This window comes from Pogona vitticeps, chromosome 6 (assembly GCF_051106095.1).
Source record: "Pogona vitticeps strain Pit_001003342236 chromosome 6, PviZW2.1, whole genome shotgun sequence".
In the NCBI taxonomy this organism is placed as follows: domain Eukaryota; kingdom Metazoa; phylum Chordata; class Lepidosauria; order Squamata; family Agamidae; genus Pogona; species Pogona vitticeps.
In genome coordinates this window covers 107,650,750-107,671,788 of record NC_135788.1, presented here as the reverse complement: position 1 = coordinate 107,671,788, position 21,039 = coordinate 107,650,750, and the positions used below count along the sequence as shown (strand labels likewise).

At 43.8% G+C, this 21,039-nt stretch overlaps 1 protein-coding gene and 2 long non-coding RNA genes across 7 annotated transcripts in view; 2 read left to right on the top strand and 1 right to left on the bottom strand.

The window, feature by feature from the left end:
* The window catches only part of TULP2 (TUB like protein 2), a 27,060-nt gene extending 12,448 nt beyond the window's left edge, over positions 1-14,612 (top strand). For 2 of the 5 annotated variants that reach the window (XM_020792902.3, XM_020792905.3), the window contains exons 6-15: positions 1,856-1,963; positions 3,959-4,156; positions 5,439-5,630; positions 5,927-6,087; positions 7,434-7,616; positions 8,559-8,671; positions 10,587-10,701; positions 11,924-12,022; positions 12,138-12,309; positions 13,833-14,612. In XM_020792902.3, the coding sequence (XP_020648561.3) occupies positions 1,856-1,963; positions 3,959-4,156; positions 5,439-5,630; positions 5,927-6,087; positions 7,434-7,616; positions 8,559-8,671; positions 10,587-10,701; positions 11,924-12,022; positions 12,138-12,309; positions 13,833-13,966 (1,475 nt within the window). In that variant the 3' untranslated portion in view covers positions 13,967-14,612. The remainder of the gene's footprint in view (positions 1-1,855; positions 1,964-3,958; positions 4,157-5,438; positions 5,631-5,926; positions 6,088-7,433; positions 7,617-8,558; positions 8,672-10,586; positions 10,702-11,923; positions 12,023-12,137; positions 12,310-13,832) is intronic. The other 3 variants (XM_020792907.3, XM_020792903.3, XM_020792904.3) reach the window with 3 other exon arrangements.
* The window catches only part of LOC110078583 (uncharacterized), a 301,586-nt gene that overhangs the window by 214,436 nt on the left and 66,111 nt on the right, over positions 1-21,039 (top strand). The gene's annotated exons all lie outside the window — the stretch shown is intronic.
* LOC110078590 (uncharacterized) lies at positions 23-21,039 on the bottom strand. Its single transcript, XR_013537141.1, has 3 exons — positions 20,343-21,039; positions 4,442-4,586; positions 23-1,141 (listed from the first exon to the last, which is right to left on the bottom strand). It is a non-coding gene; the product is annotated as an uncharacterized LOC110078590 (long non-coding RNA).

The following is a 21,039-nucleotide window of genomic DNA, read 5'->3' as shown; positions in this document are numbered from 1 at the left end:
AAATAATGAACAGCCATACATAGGCAGATTTTTTTAAAGTACCGTATTTTACCGTGTATAAAACGAGACTTTTTTTACTTAAATAATTAAGACCAAAAATTAAGGGTCGTTTTATACACGGCAGGCAGCCATTTTCCCTGCCTTTTGCGAAGCCACAGAGTAAAGCAGCCGTGAAAGGGCAGCACACTCACACCCCTTTGATCATGAAGCAGCCACAAAAGGGGGGGGGAGGATCAAAGGGGCACGAGCGCTGGCCTTTCATGGCTGCATTAACCATTTCCTAAGCTCCGCAGGGCTTAGAAAGTGGGAAACACAGCCAGGAAAGGGTGGGAGGATCAATGGGGCGCGAGCCTGCAAATGTTCTAATTTGGGGGTTAGAAAAGGGGAGGATCGTCTTATACTTTGGGTCGTCTTGTAAATGGAAAAATATGGTAACTTTATTTATTTATTTATTTTGGACAATCGCTCTCAGCATCCCCCAGTCAGCATAGCCAGTTGCTGGAGTTGCCCATAAAAGAGCATCCCAACTTCCAAGATATCACAGACAAAATCCGAGACCTAAGGATAGGCTTAACATTTTCAGAGCTGCTACATAACATCTGCAAGTGTGTGTGTGTGTGTGTGAGAGAGAGAGAGAGAGAGAGAGAGAGAGAGACAGACAGACAGACAGACAGACAAGACAAGACAAGACTAGTAGTCCAACCACACAGCGTGGGAAATGCAAATTCACTCACATTCATTTGTTTTGAAGTCACACTGGGGAATTCAGGTTCATTGACACCTGTTTTTTAGAAAAAGAAAAGAAAACTCTTGCCAACAAACTTTTCTTTGATTGTGCCATTCCCTAATTGTGTACTGGTTTCCTCCTCTCTGCCCATGGTGATCAAATGTCTGAACTGATGCGAACGGATTTGTTTTTTAAAGCACAGAAGCCCCAGTGGCAGAGATACAGATGGGGTAAAGGGAACCCCGGGCTGATTCCTGAAGTCATTGGGTCAATGGGAGAGAGAGAAAAAAATACAAATCAGCCCAGCCCAATGCCAAATATTTCCTGCATCTTTTTCCAGTGTTGGTCACAGCATGAGTCTCTCTGATGAATGTAAAGCCCGTGCATGACTTTCTGCAGCAGCAGCTCTAATACCTGCAAAATAATGAAAAAGACAAGTGCTTCTGAACAGATCCAAACAGCATGTCCTAAAGCCAAGTGAATGAACCTCCAAATCTAGTGTTCCAATGTTGAAAGCATCACATTTAGGTCTAAAGCCCTGAGACCTGGAGTATGCTGTCCACCCCACCCCAAAACTGAATCTCAGGGCCAAAGCCTGAAACGTGGGAACCCAACAGGGTCTGTGTTGGCTGTGGGTGTTTGGCCTTTCAAAACAACATCACTTTTTCATGCTCCGTTTTGTTGCTTATGCCCTAGCACCTCTCTTTTCAGAAGCTAGCAGCTGACCCTCATCACCTATTTCTTTTCTTCTGTATAGTTCATGGTCCTGTGCCATTTATTTATTTAAAATATATTTGCCCTGCCTTTCTCCTTAAAATGGACCCAAGGTGGCTTACATCATTAAAAGGCAACATTTAAAGCTAAAAACAATAAGTATGCAAATATTAAAAAGGAACAATTCAATACCACTCCGAGAAATGGTAAACCAAAGCAATACTAAAAACACCCTCAAATTAGTAAGGCATATAACAATCCATTTCAAAACCCCTCTCAGGCAGCCAGTCACGGAGGGAAAGGTTGCCTGAAGAGAAAGGCCTTTGCTTGCTTGCAGAAATATCTCAAAAAAATAGGGCCAGCCTGGTTTCCTGTGGGAAGGAGTTCCAAAGGCTTTCTGCCCTATTTCAACAGATTTTTCTGATGAAGCAGATCTTGAGGTGGCTGTTTTGGAAGAAACCCAGCCTGTCAACAAGAACGAGTCCGCTCCCAAGAATGGCTGGCAAGCCAAGCAGAGAGGAGGTGAGCCCGCGGATGGGGGAGTGGGAAGAGTTAAAGGGTTGCTAAGCGATCCTTACCCTGATGCAATTCTCTGTTGCTAAGCCGCTGCTCTCAGAACGGAGACCTTGGTTGCCAGGCAACAGAGCTGGGTCAACAAGACTGTGCTGCTTTGCACTACTACGGGAAGAAGGAATTCCTCTTGTGTGAAGAGAGGAACAGAAGTGGAGGCCGTCTCATGCTAAACGGAAGGGCACAAACGACCCCAGCAAAAAAGACTTGGATTATAAGTAGTTTTGCCACCCCCAACCCCCATGGAGAGAAGGATCAAGATGAACTATGGGGAGGAAGAGGGGAGAGTTGGCTGTGTTCTGTCTAGTTCATCAGAGGAGTCAGTTGTATCCCTCTAGTTGTTTTGGCTTACAGTTCCCATCAGCCTTAGCCAGCACAGTCAATGGTAAAGGATTATGGGAATGGTTGTTGTGGGTTTTTCGGGCTCTTTGGCCGTGTTTTGAAGGTGGTTCTTCCTAACGTTTCGCCAGTCATTGTAGCCGGCATCTTCAGAGGACAGCACTCTGTGCTCTGGTGTAGTTTGTTTGGGAGTGGAGTATTTATGGCTGTGATATAGGCTTTTGTCCTATTCAGGAGATGGGTGATTAGTGTGTCTTGTGGGTGTATTGCTGTGGTAAGGAGAAGAGATTATCTGTCATTGCGACAGAGTGGTGTCCTCTGAAGATGCCGGCCACAGAGATTGGTGAAATGTTAGGAAGAACAACCTCCAGAACACGGCCAAAGAGCCCGAAAAACCCACAACAACCATTAGATCCCGGCTGTGAAAGCCTTCACGGATTATGGGAAGTTTTTTTTTAAGCAACTGGAAGCCAACTCTGTACTAAATTCTCGTGGATTGGAGCCAGATTTACTTGTGCTTACAGTAATCCTACTGAAAACAGTAATATGTAAAGAACAACTGAAATGGCGTTACTTAGTGTAGTAAGTTGTGCTTGAGTAAGGCCATTGGAACAGTGGGGATTTGGTAAGTCAGCTCTCCACTGATTCAAATGGGCCTACTCTAGTTGTGACTTACTCTAAAGTAAGTGGCAACTAGAGTAGGGCTATTTGAATCAATGAAAGGTATGAGGAGTTGACCCACAGATTCGGTGGGCCTACTCTAGTTACTGCACACTTATTAAGCAATAGGTTTTCAGCTACCGCATCCCATTGATTTTGAGGGGCCTGCCCAAAGTGAACCATGGTCTGGATTCAGTCTGGTGATGTTGTTGTTTTTGGTCTTTTTCTTTTCTTTGTGGTGAAATAGCTACACAAAAGCATTATAGCCCCTCCCCAAGAACGCTGTTTCCCAGACCGAACTTGCCACCTCATGATTGCTATTAATCGTACAAGGTGTGTGTGGGGGGGAAAACAAGCACAATTTGCAAAATATTGAGGGGGGTGGGAAAGAAATGAATCAGGGAAGTATCACAAGTCATCTCACCACAGCACCATGGCTGCAGCTGAAATCTCCTCACTCCCTCCACCGATAGCTTTATCATCATCAACGACAGAGCAAGAATGGTTGACTTTATTGTGGGTCTCTCACATCATGTCTAGTTTTCAGTTATCAAAGGCATAAGCTCAGAAATAAGTGAGTAAAGCCTGGTATAAGTGCAGAAACTAGAGTGAGGGACGGATCCGCATTTCATGGGATGAGAAAGTTGGTATTCAGTGCCTCACATAGCTTCTTTCTCCTCATGGCAGGATGGTAACAGCATGCTTTTGGAAACATGCTTATCTCCATAATTATCTACAAATTGCATAACTTTGTTGGACACAGAATTTGGGCATACACCGCCCTGAACAGAGGGTATCCATTGTCCTTTAGTGATGGCTTGGAAAAGCTACAGCTCTTGAAAACCTCCACTTAGTACCGCCATGATGGCACAGAGATTCTGGGAGTGGTTCTGTCAAAAAGTAACTTTTTTCCAGGTGCTGTATATTCATATCTTGCCTCATCCTCAGCAGGGCGATCCAGAGCCCAGAGGCACGGCCAGGCCTCAAAATCAAAGAAAAAGGTCTCATCCCTGAGACGGGACACTTCATCTACTAGGATGGGCGTCGAAGCCGAGAGTCCCAGGTGTGAACTCCAGGGAGCTGAATCAAATAAAGAAGTGTCTTCCCCAACAGAGAAAATTTCATCTGTCATCACAGACATGGAGGGTGAGTTTCCAGAGCACTTCACGGCATGGAAACAGGAACACGGTGTTACACAAGGGAATGGAAGCCGGGAGGTGGGGTGGGGTGGGGGAGAGAAGCGCACAGAAAGCTTTTGGTTTTACGAGAGAAAATGATTCTTCAAGTAGCAATAGACTGGTCATCTGGTGTTGGGCAGCCACCCATGTGGACTACAAGTCCTAGAATTCCCTCAGCCAGCTGGCCAGAGAATTTTGGGAGCTGTAGTCCAAAATGTTTCCCAAAATGAGGCTTTGGCTGTCTGCTCTGTACCTTTCTCCTCCAGCGCTGGGAGTTGCATTGGCACCCAACTTCAGCAGCAATTATGTGGCGCTTCTCTATGGTGCAGACTGGTGGCAGACTCCTCTTGTCCCAGAGTATACATCCCTGTAGACTGGCATAGCAGGTTGTCTCCTTCCTTTCCAGAAGGAAAAGAAGAAGAAGAAGAAGGGTATTTTCTGTTTTGTTCTGGTGTTTTTACAGCATTGTAGAATCTCAGGAGTGTCCTTGCATCTTGCCCAGCCCCAAATTAAAGCTTTATTAAATAATGGCTAAGGCAACATCCCGTAGCCAAGCCATTTTTAAATGTCCAAAAGAGAAGTCACGCTAAGCTATTTCCACAAAAACAACAATAAGCCTTGTGGCACCTTAATGACTAGTAGCTTTTATTTCGCATAAGTTTTCCCAGACTATTGCCTACTTCCCCAGCTGCCCTCCAGTCACTCCACCTCTAAAGAAGTGGATTGTAGACCTTGAATGCTTATATGGATGGAAAAAAAAAACCTTGTGAGTCTTAGGCACCATGAGATTCTTTTTGTTTGTTTCATCATTTGGTGTGCACACACGGCCTGTGCTTCTTTGCTTAGAAAACTGGGTTGTTATACTCAATCCACAGCTGTAACCATAAAACAGTGACTATACTGCTTCCTGACTTGGATCTAAGAGAGGTGTGCCTGGAGCATTCCATCTTGCCGAGAACTTTCGGAATTCACATCTAAGAGTAACTTTCCTGAACAAAATCCATCTTGCCATGAACTTTTGGACTTTACATTCTTCACACTGGTACAAGCCAGATGAAGTGGTGTTTTGATCCATGGAAGCTCATGTATTGTATGATGATTTTTAGTTGTCTATAAAGGTATCACCTAAATTTGCATTTGTATTTTATTTTGTTTGGACCATACAGCTTCCCTTTATTATAATAGTTTGGTGTTGTCACGAAAATAAGCCAAGAGAGGGCAGTAAGTCATTGTTTTTGCATTTCCCCAAGCCCATTTAGTTTTCAAGAATGAGCTCTATGATGAAGATCTGAAGTCCACAGAATCTAAGGATACTGTTGGTGAAATATGTGATGTCCATACAGTCCAGAGCAACTCTGATAGCGAGGAGGAAGTACCCCAAGAGATGACAGGACCACCCTCATGCAGAAAAAAGTCCCGTGATTGGATGCTTGCCCACAGAGGTGAGTAGTCTTCTGGCCAGGAGGAGCTACAAAACTGTCTCTCCTATGGTTCCTTATGGGCATCAGTGCAAAGGATTCTGGGATACACACACAGCCATTGGTTGTTTGCTAGGCACAGACATTTGCCTCTTTTCCCAGCAAGGGAGGGGTGTGGCTTTGAACTACAAAGAATAATGCGCTACTGAATCTTGAAGACAATACTGAGTGAGGTAGGAGAGAAACTAAGCGTGGCTGGGAAAGGAAACGGTAGTTCATCTCTGCCCCCAGTCCTTTTTAATCTTTCCCGCCCTTCCCAGGATCTCTCACCAATGGAAGGAGAAGCTTGAGTGAGGATGATGGTGGTGATGATAATGAGGACGATGAAGGTGAAGATGAAGGTGATGAAGACTTAAAGGACGAGGAGCAGGATATTCTCAGAAGCGTCATGTACATCCGTGAGGAGATCGACTTGTCTACCGTAAGATGCTAAAGCTGAAATCAGGCGTGCTTCTCCCTTTTCAAGTATTTCTACCTCCCCCCACTTCATTGACCCCCATTTACAACTGGGACAGGAAACATCATAGGGTCAAGACAGGAATCAGCTTTCCACCCCCAGGACTCACAATGAGCTGCATCAGTATCTAAAGTGTTGGTGGGAAAGAAAGAAGGAGTTATTGTTTCTGGAATTTCTGGTTTTGGTTTCCTTTTGGCTTCTTGTTTCGGTTGGCATTAAAGTAAGACCACAGTATCTGTGGGGGATCGGTTCCAAGCCCCCTTCCGCAGATGCCAAAAAATAGTAGATAAGCGAAGCACTTCCAGTTTCTTTGGTGTCTGCATGGTTGAGAGAGGGAGCCGTGTCCTAGTCTGGCCAAAGAACTGGGTCTCCTGCCCTCCTGTTCACAAAGGAGCCTTCCCTGAAACCAGCAACTGCTGCTTCCCCGCCTCAACAAAATTTTGGTATCTCCATTTCATGGAAAGCTGCTTATATATATATATATATTATATATATATATATATTTGGTATTGATCCCCATATGATAATCCTACTGTAACTTTGCTTCCTTCTCACCTTCCTCCTCCCTAGTGAAACTGACAAGGCCCAGGAAATCAGCCCTGTCAATTTCACCACAGAGAAGCTGTGAGGACCACAAGAAAGGGACTTTGCTCCTCCCACCTCACCAACCTTTAAAGAGCAAAGAGGGAAAACAAGGTGGAAGCAGGTATTAATGAAAGCGAAAACCAACCCCACCCTACTTCAGTGTAAGGAAGATGATCCAAGGTTTAAAAGGGTGCTCCCAGATGTGTTCCATTTTGTGCAAAAACTGATGCACCTTATTAAACAGATTCAAATAGAACTCACCCATTTAAGTGTTTTGTTGATCTCTTAAGGCAAGGAGACGTGTGGCCTTCAGATATTGCAGCCCTGAGACGCCCCTTGTCGTTCACCATCAGCCGTGCTGACTCACATTGGGTGAAACCGGCAGTGTGGCAACATCAGAAGCATCGAATGGCAGATGCTCCTTTGTGCTTGAAAATCAGATTTAAAATATTCCAAAAATGGGTTCCACTACCATAGTTTCCACTTAGGTATCCTGAAAACTAGGTCCTGTTGTGATGCTGCTGAGAATTTTCTGTGAGTCTTACAGCCTGTCAGAGAACTATATTTCCCAGGTTTCAGTTGTGGAGGAGCTCTAGCGTTTACGGCACTGGCTTGCTCTCAGATGAAGATGAAGGACCTCTTGTGTAGTCTTTAAAAAGAACAGTTGCTCTTACCTGGACTTCCACAACCCAAATTAATATATATTTTTTTCTCCTCCCTGACAGCCTCCAGGTGAGGAGACTAGCACTCCAATATCTCTCAAGGTGGAAGACATTGAAGCTTTTGTTCTCAAACCTGCTCCTCAGGGCCACATCATCCAGTGTCGTATCACACGGGATCGGAAAGGGATGGATAAGGCTATCTACCCTTTCTACTACCTGCATCTGGAGATGGAAAATGGAAAGAAGGTACTAGAAAGATTGATGCACTTTTTTAAAAGAAGAGAAATCTGTAATAAACACACTCCTCTCTGCAGTAAGAATTAACTACTGTACTGTATTCCCAATTTACTCGTCCAAATTCGTATTCTGCTTTGTTGAGGGCACCGGGGCTACTAATCATGGCTTGGGGAAGTCATAAAACATACTTAACCCCATCCATTACTACAACTCTTTATTCTAAGTAAATAGGTGTAGGATTGTGCTGATTTTGTGGTATGGGATTGCAACACTTAGCTCATTTCCCACAGTATCTTATTAGAAATACTTTGGAAATTTATTTTCAACGTGTGGAACACAGATCTCTTTGAAACCGAAGGAAGGAAGAAATGAAAATACTGGGGATTGCAGACCTACTCCATTTATGTGGCTGAACTAAAAAATCCCCACAGCAAATATATTATCTCATGAAGCAACAAAAACAAAACAAGCCAGTGAAAACAATGGCAAATGTAGTGTGGCGCATTTTAAACTAACCATTTTGCTTCGGTGTAAATTTCTGTGGCTTATAACTCACTTCTCAGATACAAAACACGTGAGTTGTGATCCACAAAAATTTTCACTGAAATAAAATGGTTAGCTTCCTCCGCCCCCCCGTTTCTGTTTTTGTTGTTGCTGAAACAAACTCATGCAACTGTCTCTGATATTCCATAAATCCTGATGATTAGCTGCACTGGCTGGAGTTGGTCTAAAATATTTAGAGAGCAGCCGGTTGCCGATTGTGGGGGATTTCCTCCCCCCCCCAATGATTCATTATCCTAAGGGAAAGTGTTCATAGTAGCCTTGGATTCCCTCTTAGTCTTTGTAAAGATACATAGGTAGGATGGACTGCGGAAAGGAGGGTGTTCAGGCAGTTATGGAGAGAGGCAGACTGAGAACCAAGCAAGCTGATCTTTGGGTGTTCTCCTTCAGCGATTCCTCATGTCCGGACGGAAGAGGAAGAAAAGCAAGACTTCAAACTACCTTATTTCTTTGGATCCCATTGATCTGTCACGGGATGGTGACAACTTTATCGGGAAAGTCAGGTGGGTCTCTTTTTAATCCTGCTGTGTTCCTGAGGGGCTGTGTCATGTGCTTTTCAGGCAGGCTTCTCCAGGTTCCATCCCTGAGAGCTATCAGACAATGCTGTCACCAAGCAGAGATGTGGAAGACTGGTGCTTATATTTTTATAAGAATATCTGTGGCCATGATTTCTGTTCCTGTTTAGCTCCAGTTCTTATGGGAGATGATTTTCCCAGTTATAATATATTATTGTATAATGTAAAATGTTATGCAGTGGCTTAGTCTTGAATGAGTAGTTAAGATGCATTAGCTTCATAAAAAGCTTGCTTCTAGTGGAGACGGAAGTGGCTAGAACTGGTTTCATAAACATCTGCCTGCATTTTTGGATTTTCTTTGGGGGCACGGCAATGGAGACTGTTATGATAAACATCTGCACTTTAGAATTGATCAACCCTGAGTGCTCACTGGAAGGACAGATCCTGAAGCTGAGGCTCCAATACTTTGGCAATCTCGTGAGAAGAGAAGACTCCCTGGAAAAGATCCTGATGTTGGGAAAGTGTGAAGGCAAGAGGAGAAGGGGACGACGGGGGATGAGATGGTTGGACAGTGTCATCAAAGCTACCAACATGAATTTGACCCAACTCCAGGAGGCAGTGGAAGACAGGAGGGCCTGGCGTGCTCTGGTCCATGGGGTCATGAAGAGCTGGACAAGACTTAGCGACTAAACAACAAACAACAAAAGTTAAATAAGCTAGTAACACATGAGAGGTGCTGCTTTTCAGAGTAGATTGTACCATTCAGAGTTGAACCTTATTGGACAAACGGCATGACCTGAGGTGCCGTAAATGGTACGGCCTCATAAATAGTGTCCTGTGTTCCAGAGACATTCGTCTCTCATTCTGGAATGTAGCTAGTGGACTTCTTGAGCCAGAAAGTAGCTTTTCCTAACTCTGCCTCAATCCTGAGTTCAAGAGTTCCTCTTACAAGTGGAGGAATAAATGTTGTAGGACGAAGCTTAGAATCTTCTGATGCCTTAAGAAATACAAATGGATCATGTCAGAAGGCTTCATGAGAAAGAGTCTGTAGGAGCCTCCCAGACTTATAAATTGTAGACAGGCAACCATCTTGGCTCCAGAGAATAAAATTACAATAAAACACAGAGCAAGTGAGGCAGTAGTTTTATTGGAGAGCAATTACAGCACTGTTTTGGGTGTTACTCAATCTATCCGGTACAGCCATGAAAAGCAGTTGCAACAAAGGCCAAGGAGCGGATTTCCACCCAGCCTGCTTTGATATCTGGAGGTGCTGTTAAGCCTTGTCTTCCCGGAAAAGGTTAGATGCTTGGCATCCATGAGTGCTTTCGATGTATTTTTAGAGCCAGTGTGAATTGAATGGGGGTTTGGAACAAGAAGAACAGTGCCGCTAGTGCATGTGGGTGGTGAGTTGACGTGAACCCTGCTGCAGGAAGACAGGAGATCCATAACCCTCTCCTCTTGGCTTGTGCTCTTTTCCACCGAAAAGGTGTCTCTCCCCGCCACCTGCATCTTTTTCTGATTGCAAGCAAAAGAAGCCAAGTGGCAGCTACAAAAGGGAGGGCTTTGGTAAAGGAAGGGCTTCTCAGCAGGGGAAGTGGCGGCCTGCTTCCTTTCACTGAGAAACATCAACGGTTTAAAATAAGTTTTATTCTAAGAGGCTCTATATTCTTTTTAAGAGAATTATTGTTGATATGCACTGTCTTGCTGTTTTGTGGGGTTTTTTGAGGGGGGGGAGATTGAATGACACAGAGGAGGGACTCTTTTTGGACTACAACTCCCAGAATCCCCCATTCAGCTTAGCCAGTGGGGAGTTTTGGGAGTTGAAATCCAAGAGAAGCAGCTTTCCCCACCTCCATGTACAAAATTCCCCAAATAACCAAGCCTCCTCGTCGCCCTCTTCTAGATCTAATGTGCTGGGGACCAGGTTTACGGTCTTCGACAACGGAATCAACCCTGACAAAAAACCTTTTGTTCCAGAAACAGCCCACCTGCGGCAAGAACTGGCTGCCATTTGCTACGTACGTTTACACTGAGGGAGATCTCTATTCCTAGGCCCTACCGATGGTGGAGTGGATAATACTTAGCTACAAAGAGAGGTTGGGGAAGCTAGCGGCTTGAGAATTTCAGTGTCCACATTCTTAAAACACAGAATGGATCTTCTCTATCCCCTTGTGGCTGTTATAGAGGCCTGATCTGTACCTGGCCCATTGGCAGGGAGGGGGACTTGAGTTGCCAGACTCATTGTCAGGTCGGACTTAAATCGCACGGGTGACTCAACTTGGATTTGACTTTGGAAGGGGGAGGTTCAGTGACTCGGATTTAACTCATGACTCAGAATCCACTCCCTCCCCCTCTTTTTTTCTGAGGGGGAAAAAAAGCTTGTTTTTTTCATAGGGACTCAGACTGGGGACTTTCATACCAAAGACTCGGCCTCAGACCTAAAGACTAGCCAACGTCCCTACCCATTTGTTCTCATGTCCTCCTCTGGGGAGGTGAGGGGGGTGGGTTCAATGCTTTTACCACCCTCTCCCCCCTCCCAGCCCACATGCTCACAGTTTGGATGAGGTGTTTCTACGCATGCAGGCGTTCTTCTTCCATCTCTCTAATGCATCCTCCTCCTCTCTGTTTTGAGGTCATAGACCTCCTCCAGCAGCAAGGTGTGAGAAGAAAGATAAGGGTCATGGCTTGTGAAACTGTTGTTACCTAACAGGCCTAGATAATCCATAGTGACTGCTTCCCCACAGAGGCTGGAAGGCACTTTAAAAACATCAAGATAAAGATGTCTGTAGATCTTAAAATGTTGCATAAGTGAATAATAATGTTTCAGGCCTAAAACGTACCTAAAATAATAATGTTTCAGGCCTAAAATGTTCATCCTAAAACGTACTCACTGAATCAATGGGACTTACAACAAGTGTTAGGTTATCAGAAAATCTTTGATGCAAGAGATCTACTCTAACTGGAATTAACAATTGCATTTTACTTTTAGAGAGCTAGTGCAATGTATTGGATAGAGTGTTGGACTAGGACTCAGGAGACCTGGGTATGGATCCCTGTTCAGCCACAGAAATTCATTCGTGGAGGTAGCAGTGGTGAACCACTCCTTAAAACCCTCGTACACCTTAGAAAATCTATGAGAGTTGCCCTTGGCTGGAAGGGACTTGATGGCACATAATGTATAAACAATCCACTTACAGAGTTAGAGGGCAAGTACTTGTTTTCCTCCCCTCCTTTCTCTAGGAAACCAATGTTCTGGGATTCAGGGGCCCACGAAAAATGACAGTGATCATTCCTGGAATGAACTCAGACAATGAGAGGATCTGCATCCGGCCAAAAAACGTGAGTGGTTGACTCTATGCAGTGTGCTTGGCCACCTTCCTTGCTGATGCTGTTTGTTGGATCAGAGCTGCCAGCTCAAGATATCGTGTGCTCTCTGTGTCTGTCTGGTTTACAGGAACATGAGACGTTACTGATTCGATACCAGAACCAGAACATGCAGAACCTGATTAAACTTCAGAACAAGATGCCGGCTTGGAACGAGGAGACCCAGTCATACATACTCAACTTCCATGGGCGAGTCACACAGGCTTCAGTTAAGAACTTCCAGATCATCTCAGAAGATGACCGTAAGTTAAGGGCATGCAGCTTTGCAGCCTTATATTAAATCCTTACTTTAAAGCAGGTCAGCATCAGTCGGGTTTGTTTCCAAAGAAGAATGTTTGGGACTGTGACCTTAATGTGTGCTGGCAAGAGATTCTGTTGAATAACAGTCCCATATGTAACTGTATCTCAGGAAAGGAGGAGAGATCTGAATGGGGAGTTCTGGGAGTTGTAGTTCAAAAAGGTCCAGCTTGGGCACAGCCCAGGGTCAGGCTGGTTTGTGATCTCCCATGCATTGTGTGATCACCAGGAAATAGCTTGCACTGTACTGTGCCACAACCAGTCCAAAACACAAGCTATTTCCCTGGCCATTGACCTGAGCCAGGTCCAAGACATATTGATGTCTGAGGAACAGTAACCAATACACGCCCCACACACACACTAGTCCAGCCACATCAGGTGCACAGTACCAAACTTATAGGTAGCTTACATTTGCTCATTTATTTGTTTGATCGATTGATTGAGAGACTGCCTTTCTCCCAGTAAGGAGACCCAAGGCAGATCACAATATTAAAAGAATAGAATGAAAAACATAAGAAACATTTTCAAAAGAATTAAACTATACACTGATTAAAATACAATTGAATAATTAAAATCAGGAAAACATTGAAAACTATCTTAACTTAAAAATGGCGTTCAGGGACTCAGTTGTGATTGTTGAAAGCCTCCCTGAAAAGCTGGATCTTCATCCCTTGGAAGGATAGAAGGGAGGGGGCCATCCTGATCCCCCGAGGGAGAGCCATTCCGTGACTTGGGAGCTGCCACAGAGAAGGCCCTCTCCTGTGTCCCCATCAATTATGCCTTGTGCTGGCAATGGGACCGAGAGGAGGGCCTCCTCTGACAATTTAAACACTGAGAAGATTCATATGGGGAGATCCAGCCCTTTGGATTACCTGGACCAGACCCCATGAGGCTGACAGTCCCACAAATACTTGTCTACAGACAGACCAAAAATAATATCATCAACATTAATCAGTAGCAACCTGTTGTCTGAGACAGCCATGTTACTCTGCCTAAATGATAAGGGCCAGCTCTGCCTTGACAAATCAGGTACCATATATTAGAGCAGGTAGTGCAAAAACTGGCTGAATCAGGAATAGCTACAGTCTAGTCATAGATGCATATATACCAATCTATATACAGCATACAGATTGGTATATAAACCTCTTAAACCTCTGTTTACCAAGTTCCCTCTATGTAGAGATGGATAAACATCTGGGCATTCAGGCAGAGGTTAGAGCAGGAGGAGGGATGTTTGCTTGAGACACAGTTTAGAAAAGCTACCTTTTTGGACTACAATTCCCAAGATACCTCCCCACCCCAAAAAGTAACTTTTCCAAGCTTTGGTCTGAAAGAGAGGACACCAGCCATTTTGTTGTTGTTGTTTCAAGAAGGCAGTGAGATGAATAGAAAGGCAGACGTAGCAGAGGATAAGAGTCGGCTGTGATCCCTTCCCTCCACTCATAGTCTTTTTCTCCCTAATCCGCAGCTGATTACATTGCGCTACAGTTTGGTCGCGTGGCTCCTGATGTGTTCACCATGGATTACCAATTCCCGCTGTGTGCAGTTCAGGCCTTCGCCATCTGCCTGTCCAGCTTCGATGGGAAACTTGCTTGCGAGTAGAGTTACAAAGAACTACTTCTGATGCCCAAGCCCTTAAGGCTTTTGCTCCAGATTGCTTCTTACTGCCTCGTGAAATCGGACACAATCCATTACATTTTTCCATTCTGCTGACTTGTCATCAGGCTGGACCTTGATGTGACCTGTTCCAGTCAATTTGGCTTGCATTTTCCTTTTTACTTCTTCCCATTTTAGTTCAGACAAGCCATTTCCTGCCAGAGTAGCCACCGCATTTCCTAGAACCTTTCATCTAGTGCACTCCCGTTTTTTAAAATTTGCTTTTGCTTTCTTGATCCTCACAACCAGATTGGCTGACCAATACAACTTGACTACTGAATATTTCTACTTTGGTTCAGGCTTGCTAGGCCCTAACTCTCTCCCGAACCTTTGAAACTGACTCAGCAGTAGCCATCTGCAAAGGAAAAAGATCATCTCTCCAGATGTGGACCACACTAAGGAAGACCACCAACACCAGAGAAACAGCCAATTCTGTCAGCTCAATGAATTCCTCACAAGGGAAAGGGCATCCATCTTAATGGGAAGGGGCATCCATTTTGGAACAGTGGACTGAAGCTGTAAACTCACCTATCTTCCCTTATTTATCAGATTGGGTAATAGATTGGAAATAAAACATACCCAGAGATCAGAATGGATTCTTGACCTTTTCTTGGGACCAAATGGGGCTACGTCAGGCAAATGTTTTTGGAGCGGATTAATTACACCGGCTATGGGTTTTATGAACTTTTTGCTTTAACACGGCTCTGCTCCCATTCCTTTACAACCAAAAAGGGTTTACAACTCTACATCATGGTTCATGATTTTGCATGCAGGTACTACTTGCAGTGGTTTCCAAAGGTGGATTCCAGCTGACTTGAACCCCAAGACAGCATGGCCAATGTGTTCAGGATTCTGGCAGTTTTAGGCCAGTAGTATCTGGGGACTCCGTTTGGGAACAACTGCTGCACCCACTCAATCCTAGAGGGAAAGCATATGTACTGCTAGCCTTGCTGAGATGAAATTTGCAAGGGGGGGGAACTAGTAAAGGAGGGCCAAGGAAACATGAGCTGTCCAGATGTTGCTGGACTTCATCTCTTGTCAGCCCTGTGCGCTGTAGCCTCTCTTTTTGTATGTGTGATGGGAGTTGTAGGCCAGCAACAACCAGGGAGCCAGATGTTTCACACCTTTCCAGATAGATCCTCTTAAGAACAAGGTTCCACTCAAAGTCCTGTTGAAAGCGTTTGCCTAAATTCAGCTATATTGTCTATATCCACTCATGGGAAAGGCTTCAGGAGTTAACCTTGAGGCAAAATCCGGAGCTGGAGTCCCGAAGGCAGCATGTGTCGTTCTGCCAACTCCTGCGACATTGCTGGAACCATTTGTATTGGCTCTTGCTTTTCCATTGGACCATTTCAGCAATGTGGAGAGGGGGGATTTGCTGCTTGGGTAACAGCCTATCCTCCATATTACCTTACCCGGGCTTCATACTCTGGAGAGGACACTCCTCAATTCAGAGCATGTTACCATAGTCTCTCAAGACTGAAGGATGCCTATGCTATGCTATTTGCCTAAAATCAACTATTAGCCCCAACTACAATAGATCCACTGAGTCAGTTGGAAATTGCTAAGCCAACACTTAATGTAAGTTCAGTTGATCCCACAACTGTCTTCTAGGTCAAAGTTGGATTTAGGCAATTAGAATTCAGTTGTTCTGTTGTTCTCGGTGGACATGCAGATAAATCTTATCCATTCACAAGTCCCACCATGTTCAGTGAATGACCAGGATCACACCTTCGCTCACCAGGAACCTGTGGATGTTACATCCCTTTAGCATGAAAGCACAAGCCCGAAAAGTGAGGGCATCAGTTCAGTTGCGTCAATACTGGTGTTTTTTCACTAGTGAAATGGATCAGGACAGCCACATCTAAGGGCTGTATGTCATGTTCTATTTTCACTTCATGATCGCTACTATATTAACATTGGTGGCAATGATTCCTAAGGATTTAGCAACGCACATAGTTCAACGATGAAATATCACCAAGAAATCTGAGGATCTCTGGCCTATTAGAGAACAGGAAAGAATGTTGTATGGGTGGAGATGCAAAGAAGGAAGGAGAGCTGGCACAGAATTGGTAGGCTGATCAAAGAATCTTGACAGGCTGGATTGAGACCATAGACTGCTTGGAGATGAGAGAGTGCCTTGGGGCATTTAATGGACAGATTCCAAGCAAGCAAGGAGAATCTCCTCTCTGTCCTCCAGCATCTTATGATGGAGGAAAACACTGGGCTCTATATTGAAGTAGGCTTTACACAGAAGGTAGGGAAACCATGGTCCTCCGTACATCATCACTGCACATGCCTGCTGGAGCTGAGAGCAGCTGTACAGGCCAGCAAAGGCAGGATTGCAGGTTCCCCTCACTGCTTTTTCACCAAAATTATAACACAGGCTTAGAGGGAATCAGAAATATGTTTTCACCTCTCTGTCAGGAGTTCACACTTCTCAAGCAAGACCAAGCCATTGAAAAGCATCGAGCTGATTCATATAACAGCATGCCACTTACGTAAATAGGGTTTAGTTGTGTGATGCCTTAGTCACTTGGAGATGTTCCAAATGCTCCCTTTGCATTTTAGCTACAATAGAGGTGCTGTGCTCCGTTGTTCATCCTTAATGAGAAGTCTATGTGACCAAACTTGCAATTTCTGGGATCCAGAAAGATTTTGTTTCCTGGGCACCTACATTGATGAGAATTCAACATTTTTAAAAGGAGCTTTATAAAATTAGGGAAATGTTAGCTAAAGAATTCTATACTACAAAAGGGTCCAGATGTTTCATAAATTCAACATTTAAGTACAATCACAGAATAAAGTACCTAAAGATTGCTAAAACATAAATCGATCAGCGTAATCGATAAACCAAAATCTGAAGCAAACAGAAAGAGCAAATTGTCTCAGATAACTAAAGTATGAAAAGGATTTTCAGATGTTTTCTGACATAAGAACATAAGAAGAGCCCTGCTGGATCAGGCCAAGGGCCCATCTAGTCCAGCTTCCTGTCTCCCACAGTGGCCCCACCAGATGCCTCTGGGAGCATACGAGACAACTAGATACCTGTCTCCTGATAGCCCTCCCCTGCATCTGGTATTTGGAGGTACCTTCCTTTTAAGTCTGGAGGTTATACATCCCCATCATGGCTTGTAATCTGCGATGGACTTTTCCTCCAGAAATTAAAAGCATGTACATTTTCTGGAACAGCTATCTCACTATGCCTGGGTGGGCTTCCCTGGCTCACAAAGTCCGTAGATCTGCAGCTGCAAAAGAAGGAAATCCATAGATTGAGTTTTCCTCCCCACTCTGTAGGTAGTAAAATATATTGACTTCCTGCAAAATGTGATTAACCAGCCCTGCTTAGTTCAGGACTGTTCTTTCCATGGACTGGACACTGCATGTTTGCCCAAAGCCCAACCTTGACTGCACTGCTGACTGTTCCCTGAATGCTTTTTCAAACACCTAAACTCACTCATACTCACATTTTCATGCAGCTCTCCTGCTGAGATGCTCATAAGTGTTATGGCATTTGCTCTCTCAAGAAGTTCTGACACACTAGCTTGAGGAATTCTGGGAGCTGTAATCCAAAAATGCACAACTGTACACTTCTGGTTTGAGGCTTTCTGCACAATTGGGAACCCTCGTTATCCCTCTGCTCCAAAAAACGTAATGAACTCTAGATTTGAAAATTTAGATGTTGCAGCAATGAAAAAACAGCCAGATTCCTGTGGCTGGTTTATCGTTGCATAAGGGAAATCGCATAATTTCAGTGGCAAATTTCCACTCATTAAGGAAGTGCTGGTTGTGTTTCTGGGCATGCATCTGGGCTGGAATACAGGAATGCAGCCGACACCTTGTTAATGGGCAGCAATGTTTTGGCAGAACTTGCATGATTCCTCTTATGGGAGTGTTAATCTGCAGTAGAATTCTGGCCAGTGTTTTTCTAGAACTGCTGGATACCTCAGTGGTTTATATACAAGAGGCTGGAAGTTCAGTTCCCCACTGTGCCTCCTTGACTGGGGCCAGACTTGATGATCCATAGGGTCCCAGCCAGCACTGCAGTTTCAAGATGATTGTGATGATGATTCAAGCTTTTGCTGACATAGTAGAAAGGGTTTTTAGTAGAAAGGGTTTTTAAGGGGAAAGAAGGCAGCCAAAATAAGGTGGAGGAGGAAGAGATGAAATCTTGAAAGCCACCTCCTTGAGAATGTGGTGGAAGGAAAAAGAAACAGAAGGAAGAGTTTGCTGCCAGTTCAGCACTAAAGAAAAGCAATAACGCAGCTGAATATTTTTAAGATCCACCCAATTAAGGCTTTAAAAAGCAACAACAGGGATCCTGAATGTTTTATATTTGACTGGAAGATGAAACTTCAGCAAATACAGGGTGTCATGGTGTTACTTTGCAGGACAATTAGAACAGTAATTAAAAATAAACAAGACAATAAATGCATGTGTGTGTCTGTCTGATTATACCCTGCCACAGATATTGGCTACAGCCACTTCTGAAAAATTATTATACTCAGATGGTTACGTCTCAAAAGATATATGGTGGTGGAGGTGGGGAAAATAAGAACCAAAATGCTAACGGGATCTTATAGTCCCTACCATGCAAAGAAAGACTAATGGAAGGGTGGAGAGTGTTAGCCCCTCCAGATGTTTTGGATGTCAACTCCCAGAAGTCCAGTGGGCAGCACCAGTGTTATACATGGTTTCTATCTTTAACAGAAATGGGAGATCTGTGCCTGTCCAGATGGTGGACAGCACCTCCTAGCATTGCTCCCCACTGTGTATATTGCTGGAGAGGATTGATGGGAACTGTAGTTCATAAGCACCTGGAAGGATACAAGTTGTCTACTTCTGACTTAGAGGCAGTGACCTTAATCCGAGGATTCCTCAGTCTCATTTCCCTATTCCTCACTCTCTTGTTTTTCTAGGGAAAACTGGCTCACCCAGACATGTCAAAACTGCTTCTAATCAGAGACATCACCTGAGGAATGTGGGACACAAGGATGAAGAGCTTGCCCCTAGGCATGTGCAAAGGGCACTGATTCCTGCCCCAAATGCCACATTACCTTCTCCACCCATGGGAATCAAGGATGTTGATGCAAGGCTTCTAGATAAAAAGTTGTTGCTTCCTGGAAGGATGTCACCTTTTTAATCTTCTAGGGCAGTGTGCATTATAAGGCCTGCTGTGCTTTAGGGAGTAAGAGCAAAGAGGCAGGGCCCTGCTCCAAGGAGCCTAAATTAGTGTCTGATTGTTAAGCAAAGACGATGTAAGGGCCAAGGATGGAAGAGGCACCTGCTGTGATGTAGTTTTACTTGGATGATGATGATGACGATTGTATTTCATGATATCTTTACATTGCATGGGGCAAGAGTACTGTAAAAGGGGTATTTTATAAAGCAACAAACAAGTAACATGTAAAGAAGGGGAGGGGAGGGGAGGAAAGGAAGCTTTTGACTCAGATACACCAATTTAGGATTAGTTGCATTCAAGGAGAATTAAAGAGTTGTGGTAAAAGCTTCATGGTACAGGTGAGATTTTCAGGATGAGAGCAGAAGATGGACAGAAAGGAACAGGTGTCTCTCAGGGGAAGCAGGCTGGTCCCCTCCCGATCACGTGGACTACAACTCTCATAATCCCCAACCAGGCAGCTTACTGGGTGGGATGCTGGAGGATACAGCCCAAAGTTCCTGGAAGGTCCTGCTTGTGATGCTCAGGGCCCCCTAAGGAGTGCCTAGCATTCGGTCGGAGAGTTCAACAGGCCACTTACCTACCACCTTTGCGCTGAGGCATGTCCCAAGACCTCAGCAGTGCGTAACGTAAGCCCCTTGAAGAAGTCTTACCTTAAAAGAAGACTTTACTTTTACCCAGTAATTTGCAGGTACAGACACATGGGCTTTGTGATTCCTTAGAACTCACAAGAGCTCAGTTAGGTAGGACTCTTAACGATAACAACTCTTAACATTTGTGGCCCTCTCCACCTCCTGGATTCAGCCAGACCCTGCTGAGTTTCGTAGAATCAGTTTATATTGCTCAAGCTTTAGCATAAAGAATATATTCAAATATTATTACAGTTAAATAAAATAACTAATCCTCTAGACATCGTCTAGAGGGGCGGGGTATAAATATATAAATAAATAAATAAATAAATAAATAAATAAATAAATAAATAAATAAATAAATAAATAAATAAATAAATAAATAAATAAATAAACAAACAAACAAACAAACAAACAAACAAACAAACAAACAAACAAACAAACAAACACCACTAAGCTGGGCTAAGGTGGGCTACAATGGGGTAGCCCTACCTCCTTCTTTCTCTTTACTTACATATTCTCTCCTTTCTCTCCCATCATTATGGAATCGAATCCCAGAACAAGACTGGATCTCCTTTTTCACATCATCCATTTTTCTACACTCTCTAACTCTTCCCTTCTTCTTGACAATTCTGGCTGTTAACCAATTAGCCTCAAGGGGCTGTAACATCTTCATCCTCCCTTAATTCCCATGAAAGTCCAGATGTTTTATCTCTTCTCCAATTAGCTCAGAATGTTGAGTCTTTCACAGGCCCCTTGATTCAACCTTCAGCTCTATCTCGAACCATGCTGTAACGGTCTTCAGAAAAACATTCTCAAAGCACTTAGAAAAACACATTCCAATGTCTCTCAAATCATCTTCACACAGAACCTGTCTGACTCCATCTTACATTTATCTGACTACATATAATACTGCTTCAACTCCATGAACTTCCTTTTCTTGGGCTGTATCAAATATTTATATAACAGTAATGTCCTATTTTGTTTGCTGCCTAGAGTGGTCCTGAGGGACTAGATAGGCGGGATATAAATAAACAAATAAATAAATAAATAAATAAATAAATAAATAAATAAATAAATAAATAAATTAATAAATAAATAAATAAATAAATAAATAAATAAATAAATAAATAAATAAATGTTTTCTTGCCCTGAATAGGAAAGAGAGCACAAGAACATGAGAGTAGTTTGTTAGACATTGACATCAGAAA